The following is a 22,940-nucleotide window of genomic DNA, read 5'->3' on the forward strand; positions in this document are numbered from 1 at the left end:
ACTTTTTATAGATAAATTTAATAATTCTCATTTATTCAACATAGTTTAAAAACGGTCATCTATTTCTCTTTATACGTTTAGCCATACGATAATCCATCCATTTTTGTAATTATATTTATATATGTATATATGTTTTATATGTAATGCACTCAGGCACCATCAACACCGATCGCAATCTGAGTTTGATTTTTAGAAAACACACGCTCTTAGCTAAAGGGCAGCTGATGGAGGAGAAAAACTGTATAACCAAAACAAAACACAACTGAAAATTTAAAACTTCGGCAAATCGCACGATTAATCTTTAATACAAACATTTAAAATAAATATAAATGTGACATGAATATGTAGTTATATAATAAGTAGTAATTCAAACTTTATGTAAAATAGTTAATTATGTATACAAATACAAGCTAAATTAGGTAATAATTTTAGGAAAAATAAGAATATTTAAAGTATATGTTACATTTTCGATTTAGTTATGAAGGTAAAATTAGATAAATGGCTAAAACAACCTCAAGTAATATGTCAACATACACAATAGTAGCTTTGTGTGCTTTCAAATAGCCCAGTTATGCGAAAAATATTTATATATGTATATTAAACTTAACTTAGTTAGGATGCTGGTTTCTAATAACAATTTACAAAGAATGATATAAGTTTACAATTTAAGTTGTGATTACACCTATCCTACAATAGGTTACAATATAACCCAAGTCATATTCAGACATACATAAATACCACTATACAGATTAGTTCGTATATTTAACGTTCAAATATAAGTAGACAAGTTCATTTTTAAGGAGATTATAAACTTTTTTTCTTTCGACTAAACAGAATTTCTACAATATGAAACGTACTATCAAAAGTAAATTTAAAGTATAAAAATTATTCAATTATATTACAATGTTTTGCAGCTAAAAGTGTTGAATGCGTTGTGCGCAACAGTGCGTTTGCCGCCAAGCAAAGAATTGTTTACTTAGTATGTTACTTAAAAGTTCAAATAATAATGAATAACAAGGATACACAAATTTTTTACACAAAAAAATTTTAATTAGCATTAAGGTCAATACTTATAATTAAATCACATACGAAATTAATATGATGCGAAGTTGTGGGATGTGGGTTTTAAGTTTTCGAATTTATGAAATTCGACAGCTAAAACTTTACACTGTACACATATAATAACTAGTTCAATGATGTTTTTGCGGCAGTTGAAAAGTTTTATTCAGTTGTAGTGACATACGCTTGTTCATCAAATAGTTTAAAAATGTGTGTATAAAACTTGTAATTAACTCTCAAAAATGCTGCTATTCAACATGTAGGCTTTCAATAATTTTTTAAAATTCAGATTTAGCCTTATAAGTTTTGTTTGTCGCACTCTGCCAAGCTCATGGAAGTGAAAAAATGCGTGTCGCACAAGTTTGTGTAGAGCTTTTGAGCCGAACAGCAACAATCAACACCACAGAGATACTGTACAAAAATTAAGAAAAATCACAATATGTATCAGTTACAGTTAGGTTTTTTCCATATCATTTCATTTATAGTACTTTATTCTAAATACAATTTTACTTTAGCAAAGACATGTGAAGTATCTTATTTCTCTTTAGTTACTCACATACATAAATACTCTTATATTTGCTATGCATTTTCATATCTATTTTCGTAAACTCAAATATTTTCTTTATTTTTAATTATTACGCAGTAATATTAAGAACTGTGATTTTACGGTTGATCTCTAATAGAAAGTAGTTAATTTTAGAAAGTATTCGTTGGTTATGTGCTTATAATGTTTGAATGCTCACGCCAAAGCGGCATTCATTAACAAACAAGTAGTTGAAAAATATTTCTGCATTGTCATTGCTGAAAAACAATTACTGGTACTGGTGCCCAAAAGTATTATAAATATAATTCTCAAATATATTAAAATTTACTTGCATTTTTGAATTACAGTTAGTTTATAAAATAAAATGTAAGCAATTCAAATGCAGAAGCATGAAAATGATTGGAAATGTCGTTTCAAAAACATTTCGTTGCTTCTTTTATTAAATAAGGTCTTACCCGCCACAACAATGTGGAAGGAAAGCCAAGCAGTATTGATGTGCCGAAAAAAAAATAATATATGTAATTTGTAAGTTTTAGCAACTTTTATTTTCAATGTTCAAATTAAATATTTTAAGGCTGCATATAAGCACTTTTGTAAGTATAATTTTGTTCTAATTCGATGAAGTTAAAATTATGTGTATATTTTTCTCGGAATGTGGTAGTAAAACTGCAAACAAGTTTTAGGTTTACTGGACTGGAAATGCAATCCACTACCTTCATTCACATACTGATAGCAAAGCAAAATGAGTTTTTTGAATATTTCAATTTATTTTATAGTTTATAGTTAAATTTTATTTTTTGGCAAACATTTTAAGCTAAAACTTTTTATACAATTTAAATATATTAATGCTTGTAATGTACAAATAGTGGCGGCTTTACATATTAAAAAATATCAAATTGCTTAATTCTATATTTTTTACAAATGATATCAACATTTCATAATCAAAATGATCCCTGTAAAGTGGGCTTATTTAAGTCTCGAGAGATTATTGAGAAATCATACACAAATGGTGGAGTACAATGCAGTATATATGTATGTATGTATATGGATGTATGCCGAACTTAATACAATTGCTGTTATATGCATTAGTTATAAGGGCATAGTGACCCATAGGTTAGCTTAAGATTTTAAGAAATTATATTAAACAAGTGACTTTCCAATTATATAACATTGTTGCTGTGTGAGTTCTTTGCAAAAAAAAAAAATTGAGATATATACCTTATAGCATAATTTATATATTAATTAGTGAATTACTGTTCCACAACACGTGACACGTTTTAATCAAACTTTTGTTACTTGCTGACAAAGTTTTTAAGGCATTCAGACGAAAATGTAAGCTTCACGTTTCAAGTTCTTGCAGTTGTATGGTTAAATGATAAATTACTGAAATTACAAAGAGTATAATTCATTCTTTTATGCTACCTTTTACGCATGAGCCCGCGCATTCATTAATGTTTAAGTTCACTGTTATTGCCTAAATATACACAAAGTTCATTTAAAAACATATATTTCGATAATTGCTAGACTGTGGTGTCAAACTCCTCAATATAAAATATAAGAAGTTATTGTTGCACACTTAAATTAAAATACAGGTTCCTCTGCTTTTGCCCTTTACGTAAGTCAATCAAGCAAGTTTAAGCTAACTTTGAAAACGAAAACTATTTTCGTATTTATATTTAATATTCGTTCAATACTATTGCAACTACGTGTAAGTATGTATCTGCATGCAGTATACACATCTGGATAGATCTGCTCAACAGGCAATTTTATGATTATTATTACATTAATTAGAAAAGCAATTAATTTGACTTTCTTATCTAATCTCAGAGAGAGTACATTCGCCTGCGATTACATGTGGCTGAAAGCAATGAAATCAGCATTTTTGTAACAGCAAAATTCCAAATTATAGCTATATGAGTAATGCATATAAATTAGATACTTATTTATTACTTTCGATTTTAATTTTTTAGGTACCGCCATTCCTTAATTATTACATAATTTAGTTAATATTCACTCATTTTCTACATAAATTTCCTTATTATTTTCATCAGTAATTATTTATTTTCGCTCTTTTTTGGGCTTTTTCTTTAAACCCGTATTTTTGTTTGTGTTTTTTTATCATATAAACAGTCTCCATTTTATATATTTTATCCTTATTATCATAATTATTATTTATTTATTTTATAATGCATTCGTATTGTTGCAATTTCTATCACGACTTTTAAGTATTTGTTTTTCTCTTGTAGATATAGTATGTGTGTGTGTGTGTGTGTTGTGTATTTAAGTATTTAGATATTCCCTTGTTATATTGTGTGTAATTTGATTTGTTTTGCTATTAATGGTTATTACAATTTTTTAAGTAAAAAGTTATATTATTTGTAACTTGCGTATTCACTATTTTAAACTAGTTAGTTGGGGCTGTAGTCTCTGTTGTATACTTGGCTGGGTTGTTTGGACTGCTATGCTGCGCGTACAATTCTTATCATACAACAACAGCACTTTTAGCTGCACTTCATATGTAGTTACATGTACTTTAGACGGCGCGTTTTCTGCTGTTGCTGCTGATGTTTATGACGTCAATGGTGACATACCGATTTGACGCGGGTCTGTTGGTGCGACAACACCCAGCTCTAAATTTTTAATTAGTAAATGAAGCCAGTGTTTGGTGGATTTGTCATCCTGGAGACATACTGAAAATGTCGCATCGCGCAGTTGATCTGGAAGACATTGTCGCAAAGCCTCACGTGCTCTACAGAATAAATAATAATGTATATAATAAATTTTTACTTTAAAAACATTTTTAAAACAAGACGATTCCAATGTTAAACCAACTTGAGCATACAGTATTTAGAAAACATATTAACAAATTTCACGTTTTACTACAAGATGTAGAGGTTGGTAAGATGTAAACAAATAATGAGATATTTTTTCAATGGCAGTGCATTAAATAACATTTCATATAGTATGCCCAGAACAGTTTATGAGTTCAAATAACTCAGCTAAATATACTATTATTTACAATTAAATTAAATATTTAATATAATAATAATAAATGTTTTCAATGGGATTGAGGTCAAGAGACCGAGCCGACTAGTCCATATTGCATTTTTTTCGGCGATCTAACCCCGTTTGGATCGGTAAGTGTTAATTTGTGTTTGTCGTCATTGGAGCACTAGTCCATAAACTCAATTCCATTGACCCGAAACCATACTTGTTCCAGCCTATTGGTGTGTTATTGGGTTACTGTCTTGGAGAAACACCCATTTTACCGGCATCTGCAAATGGTAGCATAACATTTTACAGTATAATGGCATATGCAATGCGTGTTGATCCATGATGCCTTCAATTCGATGGAACGGGCCAACGTCCCTGGACGGGAAAAATCTCCATACCATTATACTTGCCGCACAATGTTTTAAAGTTTTTGTGGTGTATCTTGGGTCATACTCTTGTATTATTATCTCAAAATCTTTCCCCCTATAAAAAATAATTTTCACTCTCCAGTCCAAAGTACGTTCCTACCTTTTTCTATTGGCCAAATCAGATATTTCTTAGCAAATTTAAGACGTCGTGCGATTTGCTTTCTAATAAAGGAGCCTTACGAGGTATGCGAGCAAACATTATTGGTCGAGTTTGTATAAGGTTTCTAATCAATTTCTTCTTCTTTTCCTCACTGCAATGTTTCGCGCTCTCCATTAAAGGAGACAAACACAATATTTTTTTCTTCCGTTTTTAAAAATAAGGAAAACTTGTAAAACTTCCTATTTATGTTATGAATGCAATAGGGACGTTACATATTACAGAACAATATTTTAAAAGTAAATATCTATATCTTATGTGGTGCCAAAAACAAGTCAAAATCATTAAACGAATGTCCTATACTATATCATTGCTCGCCTGTATAAAAATATATTTCTTTACTAGGCAATATTTTGCTACCTTGAATTCGCTTACTTAGACTCAATTATTAGAGGTATTTTGTCAGTTCTTAATTATCGAGAACTTACCTGGGATTGTCAGAAAGACGTAAATAGCATCGTACAACATGCTTCAGCAAACGTGCAGAGGGTTCCTTGGCAAGTTGTATTACCATTTTGCCCTGCAATCAAAATTAAACAAAACTAAGTAAACTTGTTATATGGCAAGGACCTAATTGAAAATTTACCAAAATAATAGCAACATGCGAAAAACGTTCATACGTTTGACAAATATACGAGAGGCCACTTTCGTCCAATAAAATCTTTTGCAGAATAAACGTAGCTACAGTTTTACTCAGTTCTGAACCGGTTTCCATTATTCGCAGACACAGTGGAATGATTTCAGTTGCTAAAAGGAAAGTTATCACTTCTTGCTCATCAGCCTGGTGAGTATAGGAAATATAATGAGTGAATGGCTAACATCAACAATTTAGTTGGTGTATAATATTTTTGCGAAGCTCAGCTCACCTTAACTAATGCACCAATTACGCCTAAACTTGTTAGTCGAAGGTATTCGAATGGCCGAGTTTTGGATGTTGTTTGCAAAAATGGATACAGGAACAATGGTATTTGCGCCTGCAGGAACACTGTACGCGTCTCCGGATGCGATGCGACGCATTGCAGTAGGGATAACGCGCTGCAGACGCGGTTTGATTGATGCGCAGTGAGTGTGGCAGGATTAATCGATGGATAAATATTAATTATCTCCTGTAAAAGGGCGGCGGTAGTTCCAAAGCTATGCCATAGCATTGGCGCAAGATCTGTCACTGTTTCACGTTTCTTACTCAACTCGAGTAAAGCTGTTTCACGACTCTCTGGATGTGCCAATTCGTTGATCCATTGAAATACCTAAAAAAGAGTAAGAAAGAGAAACGGAAAAATATAGTATATTTGTTGTGTGCTGGAAAGTTGCATATACAGTGTCGGACCAAAATATCATAAACAAAAAATGATAAACGATTTTGGAAACGGTGAATTAGTAAACAATATTTTAAAAAAGTTCACAATTAATCACAGCATTTCTTTCTTCGGGCTCCCTATCCACAATTCATGGAGGTGGCCATTAATAGATTTCATTTCAAATTTCAAAAATTCATTTCGGTAATATTAAGTTTAGCAGAGCGAGTATTAAGACGGTTGTGTGAAATTATAAAAATAAAGTACAATTTCAAAATAATTTAATACATTTTTCTAAAAAATAAATATTTAGTTATTGTTAATTTGCAGAAAAATTACACAGAATGGATAGGCGGATGAGCAAAATCTCAAATTTAATAACCTTATACCAGCATAAATCAACATATCATTGCTCATATTAAATTTATTATTTTAATTGGTATATAAAATTTACTACAATTATTATAGTCCGAAAATATGACATCTTTTTATTTTTCAAGAAATACTTTTGAAACATGGAGGATGTAAAGTAATGGCCTGGATGTTTCTCAGGTCACTGAGTAGGTCTGATCAATCAAAGTAATGGCATAATGAAGTGTTTTATGTACATATATAAATATTCTTTAAAACGTTATGCTTTATCAAGCTGAAAAGGAAAAGCTGTAAAAATGGATCTACCAGCACGATAACGATCCGAAACACACGGGTAAATGTGTGAATGATTGGTCTATTTCCAATAAAATAGAAGTATTGTAGTGGCCCGCGCAAACACCAGATCTCAATCCCATAGAAAATCTATGGGAAATTGTACTTCCCAAAATTGAGCGGGAAAATTGCAAAAACAAGGACACTCTCTTTGTCCAGGGCGAACGGGCATGGAAAAAGATTTCTCAAGACATTTTAAACAATTTAAATAAATCTATGCCACGAAGATGTGAATGGAGAATGGAGTCATGTGTAGAAGTTCACGCAAGTGAGGAAAGTTCTCTGATCGCCATTCACTTGGGAGTGGCCAGAAACGATTATTTTACATATGGCTCAATCAGCTCACGACTTCCGGTCTTTGACCAAGTATCCTCTGGGTAGCCTAAGAACATCCGTTTGAAGGCGAGCTAAAGTAAGAAGGCGAAACATCCCCTACATAGGGTTGTGCGCTGGGCTTGGTACCCGCCACGTAAAAAACACCCCCAATGAAAAGTAACAACCAGCCTCGGATGAGAGACCCCCCTTTTCATGTCGACCATGGCAAACGAAATAAGGACTACGAATTGAGGGCATGCACCTGGAATGTCCGGCCCCTAATTAGGAAGGTGCCGCTGCCAAGCCGGTTTATGTCCTCGTGAATATAAAGGCTGACATCACCGCCGTCCAAGAAATGCGATGGACGGGACAAGGACTGAGACGAGTAGGTCCTTGTGGCATTTACTACAGCGGCCATATAAAGGAGCGCACGTTTGGTGTGGGATTCGTGGTGGGAGAGGGACTCCGATCACTCACTCCGGTAAATGAACGTCTAGTCACAATCTGCATCAGAGCGAGGTTCTTCAACATATCGCTGATTTGCGCTCACGCCCCAACAGAAGAGAAGGACGATGTGACCAAAGATGCCTTCTATGAGCGCTTGGAGCGCACCTATGAGAGCTGCCCCCGCCACGATGTCAAAATCGTGCTTGGCGGCAAGGTGGGCAAAGAAAGTATCTTTGGCACTACGGTAGGTAAATTCAGCCTCCACGACGAAACATCCCCAAATGGGTTGAGGCTGATCGAACGGGGCCCGAAATATGGTTATCTGTAGTACTTGATTCCAGCACAAGAAAATACATCAATCTCCGGAACGAAAAGCCACCAATCAGATCGATCATATTGTGATAGACGGAAGACACGTCTCCAGTGTTCCAGACGTGCGCACGCTACGAGTCCTAACATCGACTCGGACCACTATCATGTTGCAGCCAAAATTCGCACCCGCCTCTGTGTTGCAAAAAACGCACGTCAACCAACACAAGGAAGGTTCGACATCGAGAAGCTGCAATCACAACAGACAGCCGAACGATTTTCTACTCGGCTTGCACTCCTGCTCTCTGAGAGCACTAGTCAACAACTCGGTATAAGGGAACTGTGGGAACATTTCAAACTCCTTACGTACAGCTGCAACCGAAACCATTGGTTTTCGTGTCGCAGCGCAGGAAAACAGACTGCCTACCTCGCAACCTTATACGTGAAATACGTGAATATGAAGAGCTTGATAAGCTGGCCGACAGGGGTAATGCTCGAAAATTCTACGAAAAAATGCGGCGGCTTACAGAAGGTTTCAAGACCGGAGCATACACTTGTAGAATCCCCCAAGGTGATCTAGTCACCGATCCCAGAGCATACTTAAATTATGGAGGGAACACTTATCCAGCCTGCTGAATGGCAGTGAACGTACAGCGCCAGGAGAAGGCGAACCCGATTCCCTAATCGATGACGATGGAGCAGACGTTCCATTGCCCGAACATGAAGAAGTTCGAAAGCAATTACCTGTCTGAAGAACAACAAAGCGACGGGGGCTGTTGGATTGCCGGCCGAGCTATTCAAACACGGCGGCGAAGAACTGATAAGGAGCATGCATCAGCTTCTTTGTAAAATATGGTCGGACAAAAGCACGCCCAACGATTGGAATTTAAGTCGTGGACTTAACTTAGACAGCCGGTTCTACGCACCGGAATTGACTCGGATTTTATCCGACCAAGGGCTGTTTTTTCGGCGATCTAACCCCGTTTGGATCGGTAAATGTTAATTTGTGTTTGTGTTATTGGAATTTAAGTCTGCTCTGCCCAATCCACAAAAAAGGAGACCCCCACAATCTATCGAACGTATTGTGTGAAAGATTAAAGCCCACAGTCAACAAACTGATTGGACCTTATCAGTGTGGCTTTAGACCTGGCAAATCAACAACCGACCAGATATTCACCATGCGCCAAATCTTGGAAAAGACCCGTGAAAGGAGAATCGACACTCACCACCTCTTCGTCGATTTCAAAGCAGCTTTAGCCAGCATGAAAAAGAGCTACCTTTATGCCGCGATGTCTGAATTTGGTATCCCCGCAAAACTAATACGGCTGTGACACCAAAAACTCCGTGAGGATCGGGAAAGATCTCTATTTTTTAACATGACAAACTTATGACATTTATATAATAACAAATTAATATTAAAAATATTAAGAAATTAGAGCAGTTGTTCTTGTTGTAGCGGCAAAATTCTGCCGAGTTGACAGTCCTTGCCCGGATAAAAGTCCGGGTCCGTTCCGGTTACGTAGACTCGACTGTCGTGGGAGCGGAGAAATTAGAGCTCGACATCAACTGACAGAATATCCTGAATACTAGATGTTTCAATCATATGAAGACAGGAGTTAAATGATACCTCATGGGATCAGAGTGAACCTCGCGCAACTTTGTTCTGAATACTTCAATAAGCTATATTCATACTTATTTAGAATCGACTCTGACATATTAAACCTGTTTCCTGAATGACGCTTATCCCTTCTTTGCACGCTATATCAAACCAAATACCTAACACCCCTCTCTCTTTATGGTCTATCCCCATCGAAACAGCTTGCTGATCAAATTGCAAATTGCGGCTCCCCAGAATAGATATATGAAATATATCCGAAATAAAACATGAATCCCAAAAACTGAATTAAAAATTTAATATTATTTTTAAAAATTAAAAATCCTATTTTGTATCAAAAATTTTTTAATAAAAAAATTTGCAATCCTGGCTCCTATAAGTATTCGCTTCTAAAGCAAATATTATTGAAATAAGAATATTACCAAGAGTTCGTAGAATCCTCCTAACGTACCAACACAAAGCTGTATGAAGAAAGACTTTTTATAATAACAATAATTTAAAATTCTCCTCTTTTACGCTGATGCAAAAAATCTAAATCTAATAAATTAAGCGTCTGATTGGTTACAATTGAATGAATTAAAATCGTAAATATTTATCCATATTAAAAAATTTAACACTTATTTTGCTACTTTATGACACATCCACGCTTACTCAAGGTAATACATACATATGTACATATGTATGTACCGGGCGACGTGTGGGTACAAAGACTACATGGTACTTCACCATTATATAATAATTGTTATTTTTTAGATACATTTCTTGTTTTCATATTTTCCAAAAATAAAGCACGCACAAAATAATTAACTTCCAAATACACAGAAGCGATACTATCTCACATATGTATATGAATAAATGAAATATTTGCTGCTATTAAGACTAATTTAATTCACGCGAAAACAAATAAAACATTTTTGTACACTTTTATATAGTGCATATACATACGCTCAAAAGCAAACGAAATTTAAGAATTTTGTCAGTGCGTATTGCTTGTTTGTGAGCCCAACTGTCTGAATCATGTGAAGTCAACAAAAAGAAGTAAATAACAACGACTAGTTGTGTTCTTGTTGGTAAAAGGCAGCATATTACTTTTAGTGTTGACGTTTCTCTGTTGTTTACAATCTAGGGGCATTTTCACGCTGATAATTTATATACTTATTTTTATAATAATAATCGTTACCGCTACACTAGCCTGCTATAAACCATAATGTACAGAAAATAGTTAATCCAAAAAGTGGATTGAAGTTTGAAGGAACGAGGCTAAATATGTGACAATACAGTAAATTGTCGCACCTGCTTTAAGATGATATGTACTGGTGATAGAAGACTAGAAACTGTTTTTATCAATGAACTAAAATTTTGTTCTATTGCCTTTTTCTATCTACGGAGTTACAAAACGTTCTCTACATCTAATCTCGTGCAATTTGGGAAATCACATTAAACCTTATATCAATACTTAGTCCCTGTCCCTGTGTCCATTTCTATGCTTAAATCTTTAAAACTAAGCAACGGATTTTGAGACGACTTTTTTTTTTAACAGATAGAGTGATTGAAGAGCAAGGTTTACATAAGTATACATACTTATGTATGTATAATAACATCCATTAAATAGTGGAGAAATACTGTTATTTTTGAGGTTTCTAATGTGATGTCGTAAATAATTACATTTTTTCCGCTTACATTGCAAACCTAGGCTGAACCCTACAAGATTTATTAAAACAATGTACTAAGTATTGTACACATTGAAAAGATCTACAGAAACTCCGCGATGGTATATGTCTATCTCTTATGGATCCCACAATAATATTTTTTGTTATTTGCTTTTTACGACAAATAATGGCTAAATTTCGAAGCGATTTTAACTAATACAGCATGGATACTTATTCAATTAATTGCCTTAAATACATTGTTGATTTAATATAAGTATGTAGATCTGCATGGCTCTTTACTGCATATGATTTAAATGAATATTTTCGAAGATATTACAGATTTAAAAATTACGAGACTTAACGTCTGTGGTAGTACAGGGCGGCCGGGACCTCCGCGAGGAATATTTAAACGGAACCCATGAAGTATATGCCTACAATTTCAAACTGATTTTTCCTCAAAAATAATACAATTGCTAAATATTTGGAATAGTAGAAAGAACTGCAACCAAATACGCAGTGCAATGGATTATAACTGGCTCAGTAATCAGTCGATGAATGCCAGCCGACTTTTTCGTCTTTCCACGCGTGAGAACCGGTTCATCATGTGCAGTCCACTAGAATGACTGTCATTTGGACTCCACTGTGGAATGACGGAGGCATGGTTCTATTGCCATATAAACTGCTTTAGATGTAAATCCTATTAAATAATGTAGAATTTTATTCATTGTTGCGTAAATATGTATATTTTTCTCAATACAAATAATTCAATACTTCACTGCATATTTTTTCCTTTCTTATTGCGTACACTTGCTCGTACATATGTATGTACATAAGTACGTAAATTTGACTGTACAATCAACAACTTCAACTATCTATAAAAAAAGAGCTGAACACATACATACATATTTATTGAAGCGATAAAAACACCAGTTCTTGTGTTTTTGCGAAATTCATTTAGAACGCAATTTATGAAACCATTTGCCTACATGATAGACTACACCCGTACAAAAATATGTACAGGTATGTATGTACATTTACCAACGCTTATTTGTGCATGTTAGGTAAGTTGAGTTATACATACATACATATGTATATAAAAGGTAAATAATAACAAAAACGCTTAATTTTATTGGTAAACAAAATCTCGTTGGAGGCCTTTCATTTTTCACATTTGCAATATTAAAAGATGTGTGTATGTATGTACATACATAGTACATGTAGTAAATTTTTATTTGTACTTTTTTTAAGATATACTCAATTTAAACTCGTTTGTTAAAAGCACATAGTCAGATAATTACATTAAATCATTCATAAAACCAATCAAGCTTGTTCCAGAAACAATAGGGGGATTCTCTTGCTCTTGCAAGATTGCAGATTGTTAAAATATGTACCGAAATATACAAAGGCACGAGAGCACCCATTACAGAATCCAGTGATATATGAACTGCTGATTCGGTCAATTTATTGTATGTATTATATGTACTATGTTCGGAACGACAACGAAAACATGTTTTCGTGGGAAAAACTGGTTTTCGCACGAAAACTTGTGTTTTCGTCCATGTAAAATCTCTCAAACGAAAACACAGTTTTCGCTAAAACTACTTGGAAACTTACATTCCACTTATTATAATCGGTGCCTGCTCTAGTTTAATCGATGTTTTTGGAAGACATACATATTTCGACGTCACTTGATATTTGTTTACATTCCATACACAAATACAGCTGCCACTTGATATTCTCATATTAGGGGGATTCTCTTGCTCTTGCAAAACCTTGCACGGTGCAGAAATTGCATAATTTTCCTCTTGGTGTAACGGCACAACAACAAGTATAAAATTATTTGCAATGGCTGTAAAATATGTTAGACCAAAACCCATGTTTATTTTCATGCCGTCATATTATATATCACTAGATTCTGCAATGGGTGCTCTCTTGGCCTGGCATATATCGGTATAGGATTTTTGCATTTTGTGTCATCGTGCAATCTTGCAAGAGCAAGATAATGCCGCCATTGATAGTTGTCAGTAAAAACTCATCGAAAACACGTATTGTCGGTCCGAACGACTTAGATTCCACAACATACAAATGTGTTTTCAAAATGTTTTCAATGTAGGTCCGAACATAGTAGTATTAGGTCTACAACTCTGCTTCCGCCGTTTTCCAATAGATGTCTCTAGGATCAAGCACTGGTCGATTAAATCGTTCGATCTTGGACATTTGTGTCAATATTAACCCAACAAAATATTTGTAGAGATCTGTTTGCATCCCAAACTTATTCTCAACTGAAAATGTCACTTTTTGAGCCGAATTCTCGACATTTGCGGGAAATTTTGCTTTTCTTTTTTTATTCCAAGAAAAGCGCGGCTGAGGACCCGTCCACGCTTTACTGAGGCTGACACATACATATGTACATAGATAATACTATTACTCTACTACTACCATCTACATATATGATTTCTATTAGGTATTAAAAAATATTGAATTTTTTTAAAGCAACTTGTATTAATCTACAAAAAAATGGATCATAAAGCATTTCGTGTATTAATTAAGCATTACTCTTTGAGGGAATAAGGGAAAACACTTTTGGACCGTTTTTATACAATAAAGCCTTAAATGACTATTGTGAATTGGCGCACCTTCTGCATTCAATCTTAACAAAAAAAAGTGACAAATCTTTATAATTTACATAGAAATTATAAAATCTATTTAAAAGTTACCTTCCTCAACAATTTAAGACAAAATATGTATTTAAGTAAAATGACAGCTAGCACAGGGTTGCAATTATTTTTTTACGTGTCATTGCACGAAAATAAACATGGGTTTTAGTCTGAAATATTTTACCGCCATTGCAAATTTTCTGTTTGTGTTTGTTATTGTGGCGTTGTACCAAGAAGAAAATTCTGCAATTCTAGCAGCGTGCAAGGGCTTTGCAAGAGCAAGAGAATCCCCCTGTCTTCTGTTCAATATTTTTTATTAGCTCCTAAATAGTATCGAAATTATGCAAAAATATGTACATATATAAGCAAATTTACCATATAAATGCATAGAATAATACTACCGAGTTACAACTTTAATCTAACAAAAACTGGGCAGTGCAAAATGTATCTCGTGAGACCATTAATTCAGTATTCAACGAGAACTCGTTTCATTGCGGTGAGATGAATCTTGCAAGAGCTAAACTAGTAATTCAATAGACCTCCTACGTTCCACTGTAATCCAGAAAAATTCTGCTTCCAGTCATGCCACTATAACCAGGCACCAAAGTCTGTCCGTTCTGCTGTCGGATTGAATACACACTCTTCTGAATGAAGCTGCACTTCGAAGCAGTGCTTATATGCAAAAATAATTGCAACCAAATTTGATTTTGAAAATCAAAGACAGTCATTTTATTCTGCCGTCAGTGATTGTGTACAAAGGTACATTCAGCTGGCAATAGTTCCATCATTTTTTTCCCACATTGGAGTTTTAATTATTTATAAACCAGATTGAACTAAAACTTAATAAACAAATAGTCAATGAAATAAAATTGTAAATAATACCAAATAAGCTAACAGCGTCAGTTCACGCTGCGAATATGCGAATTAATTATATATTTGAATATTTTTCAAATGAGAATGACGCACTAGTTTCGTGTATACATTTCCATTTCATAATAACTGATCGTATTGGGAGAAAAATAGGAATCACTGTAGTATACTGATAATTGATAAAGAAGAATGTTGACCTTGAACTTGGAACAAATAAAATTACACAAAAGTTTCAGAAAACATTTCTGGGATATTTCACTTCAACAATTTCATACTTTTTCGAAAAACAATAAAAGTTAATATACTAAAATTTATTAGTAGAAACCCTCAAAGGGAGAGTAGAATAATGATTTATCCATCTATCTGAGGGGAGAGTATTATTTTTATACCCTGAACGGGATATATTAAGTTTGTCACGAAGTTTGTAACACCCAGAAGGAATCGTCGGAGACCCTATAAAGTATATACATACATATATAAATGATCAGTATGTCGAGCTGAGCCGATTTAGCCATGTCCGTCTGTCTGTCTGTATATATACGAACTAGTCTCTAGTTTTTAAGATATCGTTTTGAAATTTTGCAAACGTCATTTTCCCTTCAAGAAGCTGCTCATTTGTCATACCTGCCATACAAACTGAACGATCGGAATCAAATGCTTGTATGGAAAACTTTCACATTTGACAAGATATATTCACGAAATTTGATATATATTATTTTCTAAGGCAACAATGTTATCTCCGAATAAATTGTTCAGATCGGTTAACTATAGCATATAGCTGCCATACAAACTGAACGATCGGAATCAAGTTCTTGTATGGACAACTTTCACATTTGAAAAGATATATTCACGAAATTTGGTATATGTTATTTTCTAAGGCAACAATGTAATCTCCGAATAAATTGTTCAGATCGGTTCTATAGCATATAGCTGTCATACAAACTGAACGATCGGAATCAAGTTCTTGTATGGACAACTTTCACATTTGATAAGATATATTCACGAAATTTGGTATATGTTATTTTCTAAAGCAACAATGTAATCTCCGAAGAAATTGTTCAGATCGGTTAACTATAGCATATAGCTGCCATACAAACTGAACGATCGGAATCAAGTTCTTGTATGGACAACTTTCACATTTGATAAGATATATTCACGAAATTTGGTATCTATTATTTTCTAAAGCAACAATGTAATCTCCGAAGAAATTGATCAGATCGGTTAACTATAGCATATAGCTTCCATACAAACTGAACACATAGTTACTAACAGAAATGCACCTGTGAAGGGTATTTAGCTTCGGTTCAACCGAAGTTAACGTTTTTTTTGTTTTATTAAAGAAAAGCATAAAATCTCAAAAGAGTTTATTCTAATTAAAGTGTTGGTTGAAAAGAGACGCGCGTAAGCGTCAGACCACAGCCGGCCGAGCTTAGACCATCCTTAGGCCCATTACAATCCCGGGTGGTAACCGGTTTAAGTCTTATCCAACAACTCAGAGGATTTGGTAAATAAGTAAATAACTCGATTCATTTCTAACCAAACTGCCCAATGTGTCTTGAGTTGGAGTATTAGGAGCCGTGGGATATGCCCCTTCTCAAGCGGCTAAATGTTGGGCTGATTGTAGATAAATTAAAAAGATCCTACTCTTAGGCCAAAGGAGCTTAGCGACTATTTTTTGCTATTCTTAATCCCAGATATTGTTTTTACATCACAAGAGAATTATGCACATAATATGTATGTAGTATATATGCACCATATATGTACATATGTATATGTATTGTACATATGTAAATATTTTAGAATATTGCGTGTGCACAAATTCCGTTGTTGATTGCAATTTGGTGGTTCAATGGTTTTTTGTGTTCTCGCGATAGTTTGTATATGTATGTATATACATATGTACGCTCATATGCCCATATGAATGTCAAGCTATGTGTTGTGGGCCAATGTACGGCCTTGCCGCATGTCATCAAACAACTAAGCTGCCAACTGAGTAATCGTGTTCATGTGTGTAGATATGGTAATTACAGACGTACATATACATATATATATATATGTATGTATATACATATGAATAGAAGGTATTAGAACTTCAATGCAGTAAAAATAAATAATGTCCTTCTGTTGTCGCGAATATTTCCATTAAACAATTGTAACCATACATCTACTTATTTTTTGATGCATGATTTTTTAGTGTTTAAGCGGAATTCTTTAAAAAGTAATGAGATTGTCCTCGTATTTAGAATGCTTAGGGTCATTATACTGCAAAAATATGGATCTTACCTCTAAATTTACTTTTTGTACACTTGGAAGACCACTGTACTTTAAAATCTGGGATGGGATTTAGAATAGCATCCCCCGATTACAGGTTTAAAATTATAGAAAAGGTCCTCCAGACCAAGAAAATATGTATATATATGTAAGTACATATGCATATCGTCACCTAAAATGTAAATAACTTATCATCAAAAAATTCGAAATTGAGTGTCTTATTGATTATGATTCACTACGTTATTTTGCATTTCAGGTGACGATATACAGTATCCGACAAAACTATGTATACCCCAGCACATTTTCTATTGTTCTTTGAATATTTTTTTCAAAAGTTCAACAATTCAAAATTTGTACATACGGTAAGTGCACACTGTAAGTTGACAAATAATAACGGTATAATATTTACCGTTAGCTTTTATTTTGCTTGCAGAATGTGCACTTGTTGATGATCAGTTGAACTTTGCAGGCGACAAAATTATGTATACCGTGGCAATATTTGTGCGTAGTGCTTCTTTGCGTAAATAGTTTTTGCAAATATTTAGAAACAAGCTCGACAAAGGTAAAATTTCATCATTTTATACTCGATAAAAGTGTTTGGGTAAATAATATAAAGATTTTATTTAGTGAAATGCCAAGATCTGCAGAAATATAGCGTTGACCTGCGAAAATTGATTGTTCATGATCATTTAGATGGAATGGGATACGGAAAAATTGCAAACAAATATTCTAAAAGCAAGGCCACAATCCAAAAAGTGATCAAAAATTACCAAAAAAATGGTGGGTTAGAGAGTGCTCCAAGATCAGGCCGCCCTAGAGTAACTACAGTGCGCGAAGAGACAAAAATAGTGAGAGAAGTGAAAAAAGATCCGACTGTATCAGCCCGATTTATTAGGCAGAGCCTTCAAATAGATGTTTCCGAGCGAACAATTCAACGAAGAATTCGAGAGGACGGGTATTCCAGCCACTACAAGATTAAAAAACCGTTCATCAGCAAGAAAAATTTAAAGGCACGATTGGAGTTTGCAAAAAAGTATTACAAACTGCCACCAAATTTTTGGAAAAAGATAATTTGGAGTGATGAAAGCAAATTTGAATTTAAAAATACTAAAGGACGGCAAAAAGTTTGGCGAAAGAGCCACGAGAAGCTTCAGAGTAATGGCATTCAAAGCACCATAAAGTTTGGAGGCGGCAATGTATTGGTTTGGGGTTGTTTTAGCTACAGTGGTCTCTCAAATCTCGTAATGATCGAAGGTAAAATGACGGGAGAGTCTTATGTTCAAATGTTAAGTACCAATTTGGAGCCAGTTACGCAAAAAATGGGCATACAGGATAACTTCATATACCAGCAGGACAACGACCCCAAGCATACAAGTCGGGTTGCAAAAGAATACTTCGAACAAAAAGCGATAAAACTCCTACCATGGCCTGCCCAAAGCCCCGACTTAAACCCCATTGAGCACTTATGGCAATATTTGTATGACAAGCTTGACCGATCTTCTTGCCGTTCAAATAAAGGCGAGATTTTTAATAAATTGAAAGACTCCTGGGAAAATATACCCCAGTCACTCCTTCAAAACTTGGTTGACAGCATGCCTCGACGTCTATTGGCAGTAATTAATGCTAAGGGTGGCAACACTAAATATTGAAGCTCTAGTGTGAAGGTAACCTCAAAATTTATTCGGGTATACATACTTTTGTCGTTCCTAAGAATTTCTCTTTTTCAGATTACCGCGTATTTTGCAGTCACTAGCACTAAAATGCAGAAAATTAATTTAATTTTTTGTATGTAGTATACTCATAAGCAAAAACAAAAACCATGCAAAAAAATAAACTTCACTTTTCAAAAGATATGATAATTTTCTTTTCAACTTTCATGGGGTATACATAGTTTTGTCGGATACTGTATATATAGTTGACGCTGACTTATGGTTTTTGAGATATTTGCATTTAAAGTTCAAAAATTCAACTATTTAAAATGAATTTATAATGAATTTAATAGTTATATTTTTAACTTTTATATCCACTAACACTTCATTAATTCGTTTCTAACTATTTATTTTATATGAAATAGTGCAAAAATAACCTTTATTCAACATTTAACTTTTGTTCAATTATTTTTGTTTACACAATAACAAAAGGGTTGCATTCTAACAAATTAGTTCTACCTTACGTTCATATTTTACAGAAGAACCAAAAGAAATAAAGAAAACAAATAATACCCCCATGACAGAAAATATATAACATATTAGTTTTCCGCATAGAATTCTTTTTGCATTGGCGGTCTTCGGCCTCGCTTCAAAAAAATAACCCTAGTCGGACTAACACCTGGGCGTGCTCAGTTCTTTTGCGTTGAATTCCTTTTTGCGTTGGCGGCCTTCGGCCGCGCTTCAAAAAAAATAACGCTGTCCGATCCACCACCAGGATTTATCAAGATAATGAGAATAATTAATTTAGTTATGACGTCATAATCTTTATTTTTTCGGGAAATATTTAGTATCGCGCCGGTTAAGTATCGTTTATGGAGAAAAACAGGGGGGCTACCCCCCTCACGCTCCCTTATTGGAAAGAAGAAGGATCGAACTTTTTAATAAACCCACCCTCGACCCCCTAGAGCCCCTATAGACCTGTAGGGAGCCCTTTGAAAACGACGAAAAATCAGTGTTTTTGCTCATTTTTCCGTGCAAACTGAAACCAATGCAACCCAGCCAACATTTTTGTAAGTACTTTTAATATTTGTTGTAAATAAAGCTTTATTTACAACAAATATTAAAAATATTAATATACAGAAACGTTATATTGAAGTGTTAGTAAGTGAAAAGTGCATAATATAAGTGAAAAAGTTATTCACAATATACAAATTATCAATGTATGTAAAAGTTGTCAATTTTTTAACTTTAAATGCAAATAACTCTGGCCAGTCCAACACCGGCAAGCCATCCACAGTATTTTAGCATTGAATACCTTTTCGCGTTCACTTCATACATTTATTAAGTGGGTTTAATTTATTCCCTTTTGTTTGTGCTTTCTCGGTAATTTGACAGTTCAAATTAGGCAGTCATTTTGGTTTTTCGCATTATTGAACTCAATGCAGAAAAAGGTGTATTTTATTTAAAGATTTACAAAGAAATTAACCATCAAAAGTAATTAAAAACATTACTAGTGGTTTTTATAATTCATAAGTAATATATGGGCGTGAAAATGTATCCATAATTGGCTTGGTACAATGCACAACAGATGAAAATGCACTAGCATATATTTAGAAATTGGCAAAAAAATAGCATTTTTTAAAGTGAATTTGTGGAAAAATTTGTGAACCGATTTTTATAAAATATGTTTTAAAATAACCGGCGCGATACTAAACCCGACCCATTTTTTCTTATTATTATTCCATTACAAAATATGGTAACACTAATTTTTTGCTTGTTTACAACCATTCACTTATTTTATGAATAAATGGATTTTAACTAAAGTTTGATATGGAATTAAAGTAATTTTTGCACTATTAAATATAAAATAAATGATTAGAAACAAATTTACAAAACAAAATATAAGTGTAAAATTCATTATGAATCGGAGAAACACGCATTTTAAATAGTTAATTTTTTGAACTTTAAATGCAAATATCTCAAAAACCATAAGTCAGCGGCAATTATGTGTATATATATTCCTGATCTGGAGGACCTCCTCAATCCGTACATACCCATTTTAACCCCGAAATCGGGGAATGCTATTCTAAATCGCAGCCATATTTTTTATTTTCTTCATATGCTTATCGAATTCATTAAATTGTTGTTCAATTTTAAATTTGCTCCTTGTTAAAGATATAATAAATGTAAAGAGTGTTAGTTAAATATAACAACAAAATGTATGGCAAACTCAAGAAACTGTTAAAACTAGGCAAGTTACCATATAAGTATGTACACAAAGTAAATATTTCTACAAAAAAATCATATATGTACATACATTTATGCATATATGTACATACATATATCTATATGGTTATAGTAAAGGTAACTATTAAAAACATAAACTCCCGTTTCGTGGATAAAGTAAAATAGAATATAAGAAAATATGGACGTAAACCATTGAAGTACGTGCAAACAGCAGAAGCACCTGGTAACGAAACTGTCAAATAAGTAAAGTCATTCAATAATATCGGTTGAAGGTAAATGCATATATATACATATATGTTATATATGTACACAATTATGTTTGGAAATGTTTACCACTGTTATATATACTTATGTTTATACGTGCGTATATATGCATACCAACTGGTTATATATTTTGTAAGGAAATGTATTGAAAGAATTAATGTTTGTACGTGTAAAATATTTTACGACTGTTATACATATGTACTACTTGGTACTTACTCTTTCCTGTTCGGTTGAAGGAGTCATGCAGGCGGGACTAGGCTGAGCACTCATTATAATTTTTAGATTCGTTAATCGATTCCACGTTGAAGAATTATTCACTGGCGGAGTATTGCTGTAAAAATTTGCAAATGAATAACTTGCTTTATTTGCTTTTCTCTTTTATGAAATATGCTGAGCAATCGGCTATGTTCGCTTTCAAACGCGAAACTGTTCACAAAAATGGCGGCGATACCCGAATTGTAAGAAATTATTTATTGGAAAATACAGCACGTTTTTAATGAGCAGTTGAATATAATTATAAAAAACAACATACAACCAAAATTACCAAAATTGTTTAATAAAAAGAGATTTTTCTATTTCCCAAAAGTAAAAATTTTGCTTCGTTAAATAATTGGCCTTCTGTTTTATTCCATTTCTTCCTTTCTCGACCACTTGCTTTATCACACTTCGCAATCACGTAACACACACACAAAACCACTAAGTGACCAAACGAAAAATTTTATTTTCACCAATTAGTTTCAGTAACTTACTTGTACTTATTAAATTTTTAATATATATCACTTATTTGAACAAATTTATAATTTTCTAGTCTTGTTTCGTACTGAACTTTGTGAAAACAGAGCAATTTATGAAAGCGAAAAAATCAGGTTCTCAATTGATACACGACCAACACTTTGTGACAATAATGCCAACCCTCGAATTAGCTCGGCAATTGTTGGAGGATTTTATAACAGTATAAAGTGCTGAACACATAGAGCGCGCAGACTGCAAGCGACATTTGTCAAATATTAAAATACACACGTTCTTAAGGACACAGTTATTTCGACAGCTGGACGACTACACGACTGCAGGCCGTCAGCTGTAGCTCTCGCTAACTTCAATATATTTTTATATTTGCCTACGACAGTAGAGTTGACAGTAGAGAAGAGTGATGCCACTAATATGTAAAATGTCAAATTATTCAAAGCTCTAACAAACCTGACGATATTTTACAAATAAAAGCATAAAATAGATCTGTTATATCATTTGTAATAACAATTGATAATTTAAAACAAATAAATTTACATATTTACTTATTTTGTGCATAAAAATTTCACTTTGAACAATATATTAAAATTTCATTCAAGTGAAAGGTATTAGTATGGCCACAAAGAAATTGTGTACATGCAAAATGTTATGTCGCTGCCTTTTTACAAATGTTCATGTGAAGGAATCAAGACGCCATTTACAGTTCACTGTCGTGCTG

General features: G+C 33.7%; 1 protein-coding gene across 2 annotated transcripts; it reads right to left on the reverse strand.

The window, feature by feature from the left end:
- Nucleotides 1-2: 2 nt before the first annotated feature.
- Nucleotides 3-22,388, reverse strand: LOC126759460 (CCR4-NOT transcription complex subunit 9). Of its 2 annotated transcripts, none has more exons than XM_050474286.1 (6): nucleotides 22,225-22,388; nucleotides 21,692-21,806; nucleotides 6,049-6,429; nucleotides 5,769-5,963; nucleotides 5,611-5,702; nucleotides 3-4,352 (listed from the first exon to the last, which is right to left on the reverse strand). In XM_050474286.1, exons 2-6 carry the CDS (start codon nucleotides 21,743-21,745, stop codon nucleotides 4,172-4,174), a joined length of 903 nt encoding a protein of 300 aa, XP_050330243.1. In that variant the 5' UTR covers nucleotides 21,746-21,806; nucleotides 22,225-22,388; the 3' UTR covers nucleotides 3-4,171. The 2 variants fall into 2 exon arrangements, with proteins under 2 accessions (XP_050330243.1, XP_050330244.1); XM_050474287.1 differs by lacking the exon at nucleotides 22,225-22,388 and adding an exon at nucleotides 22,020-22,165.
- Between the last annotated feature and the right edge of the window lie 552 nt (nucleotides 22,389-22,940).

This window comes from Bactrocera neohumeralis, chromosome 5 (genome assembly GCF_024586455.1).
Source record: "Bactrocera neohumeralis isolate Rockhampton chromosome 5, APGP_CSIRO_Bneo_wtdbg2-racon-allhic-juicebox.fasta_v2, whole genome shotgun sequence".
NCBI lineage: Eukaryota > Metazoa > Arthropoda > Insecta > Diptera > Tephritidae > Bactrocera > Bactrocera neohumeralis.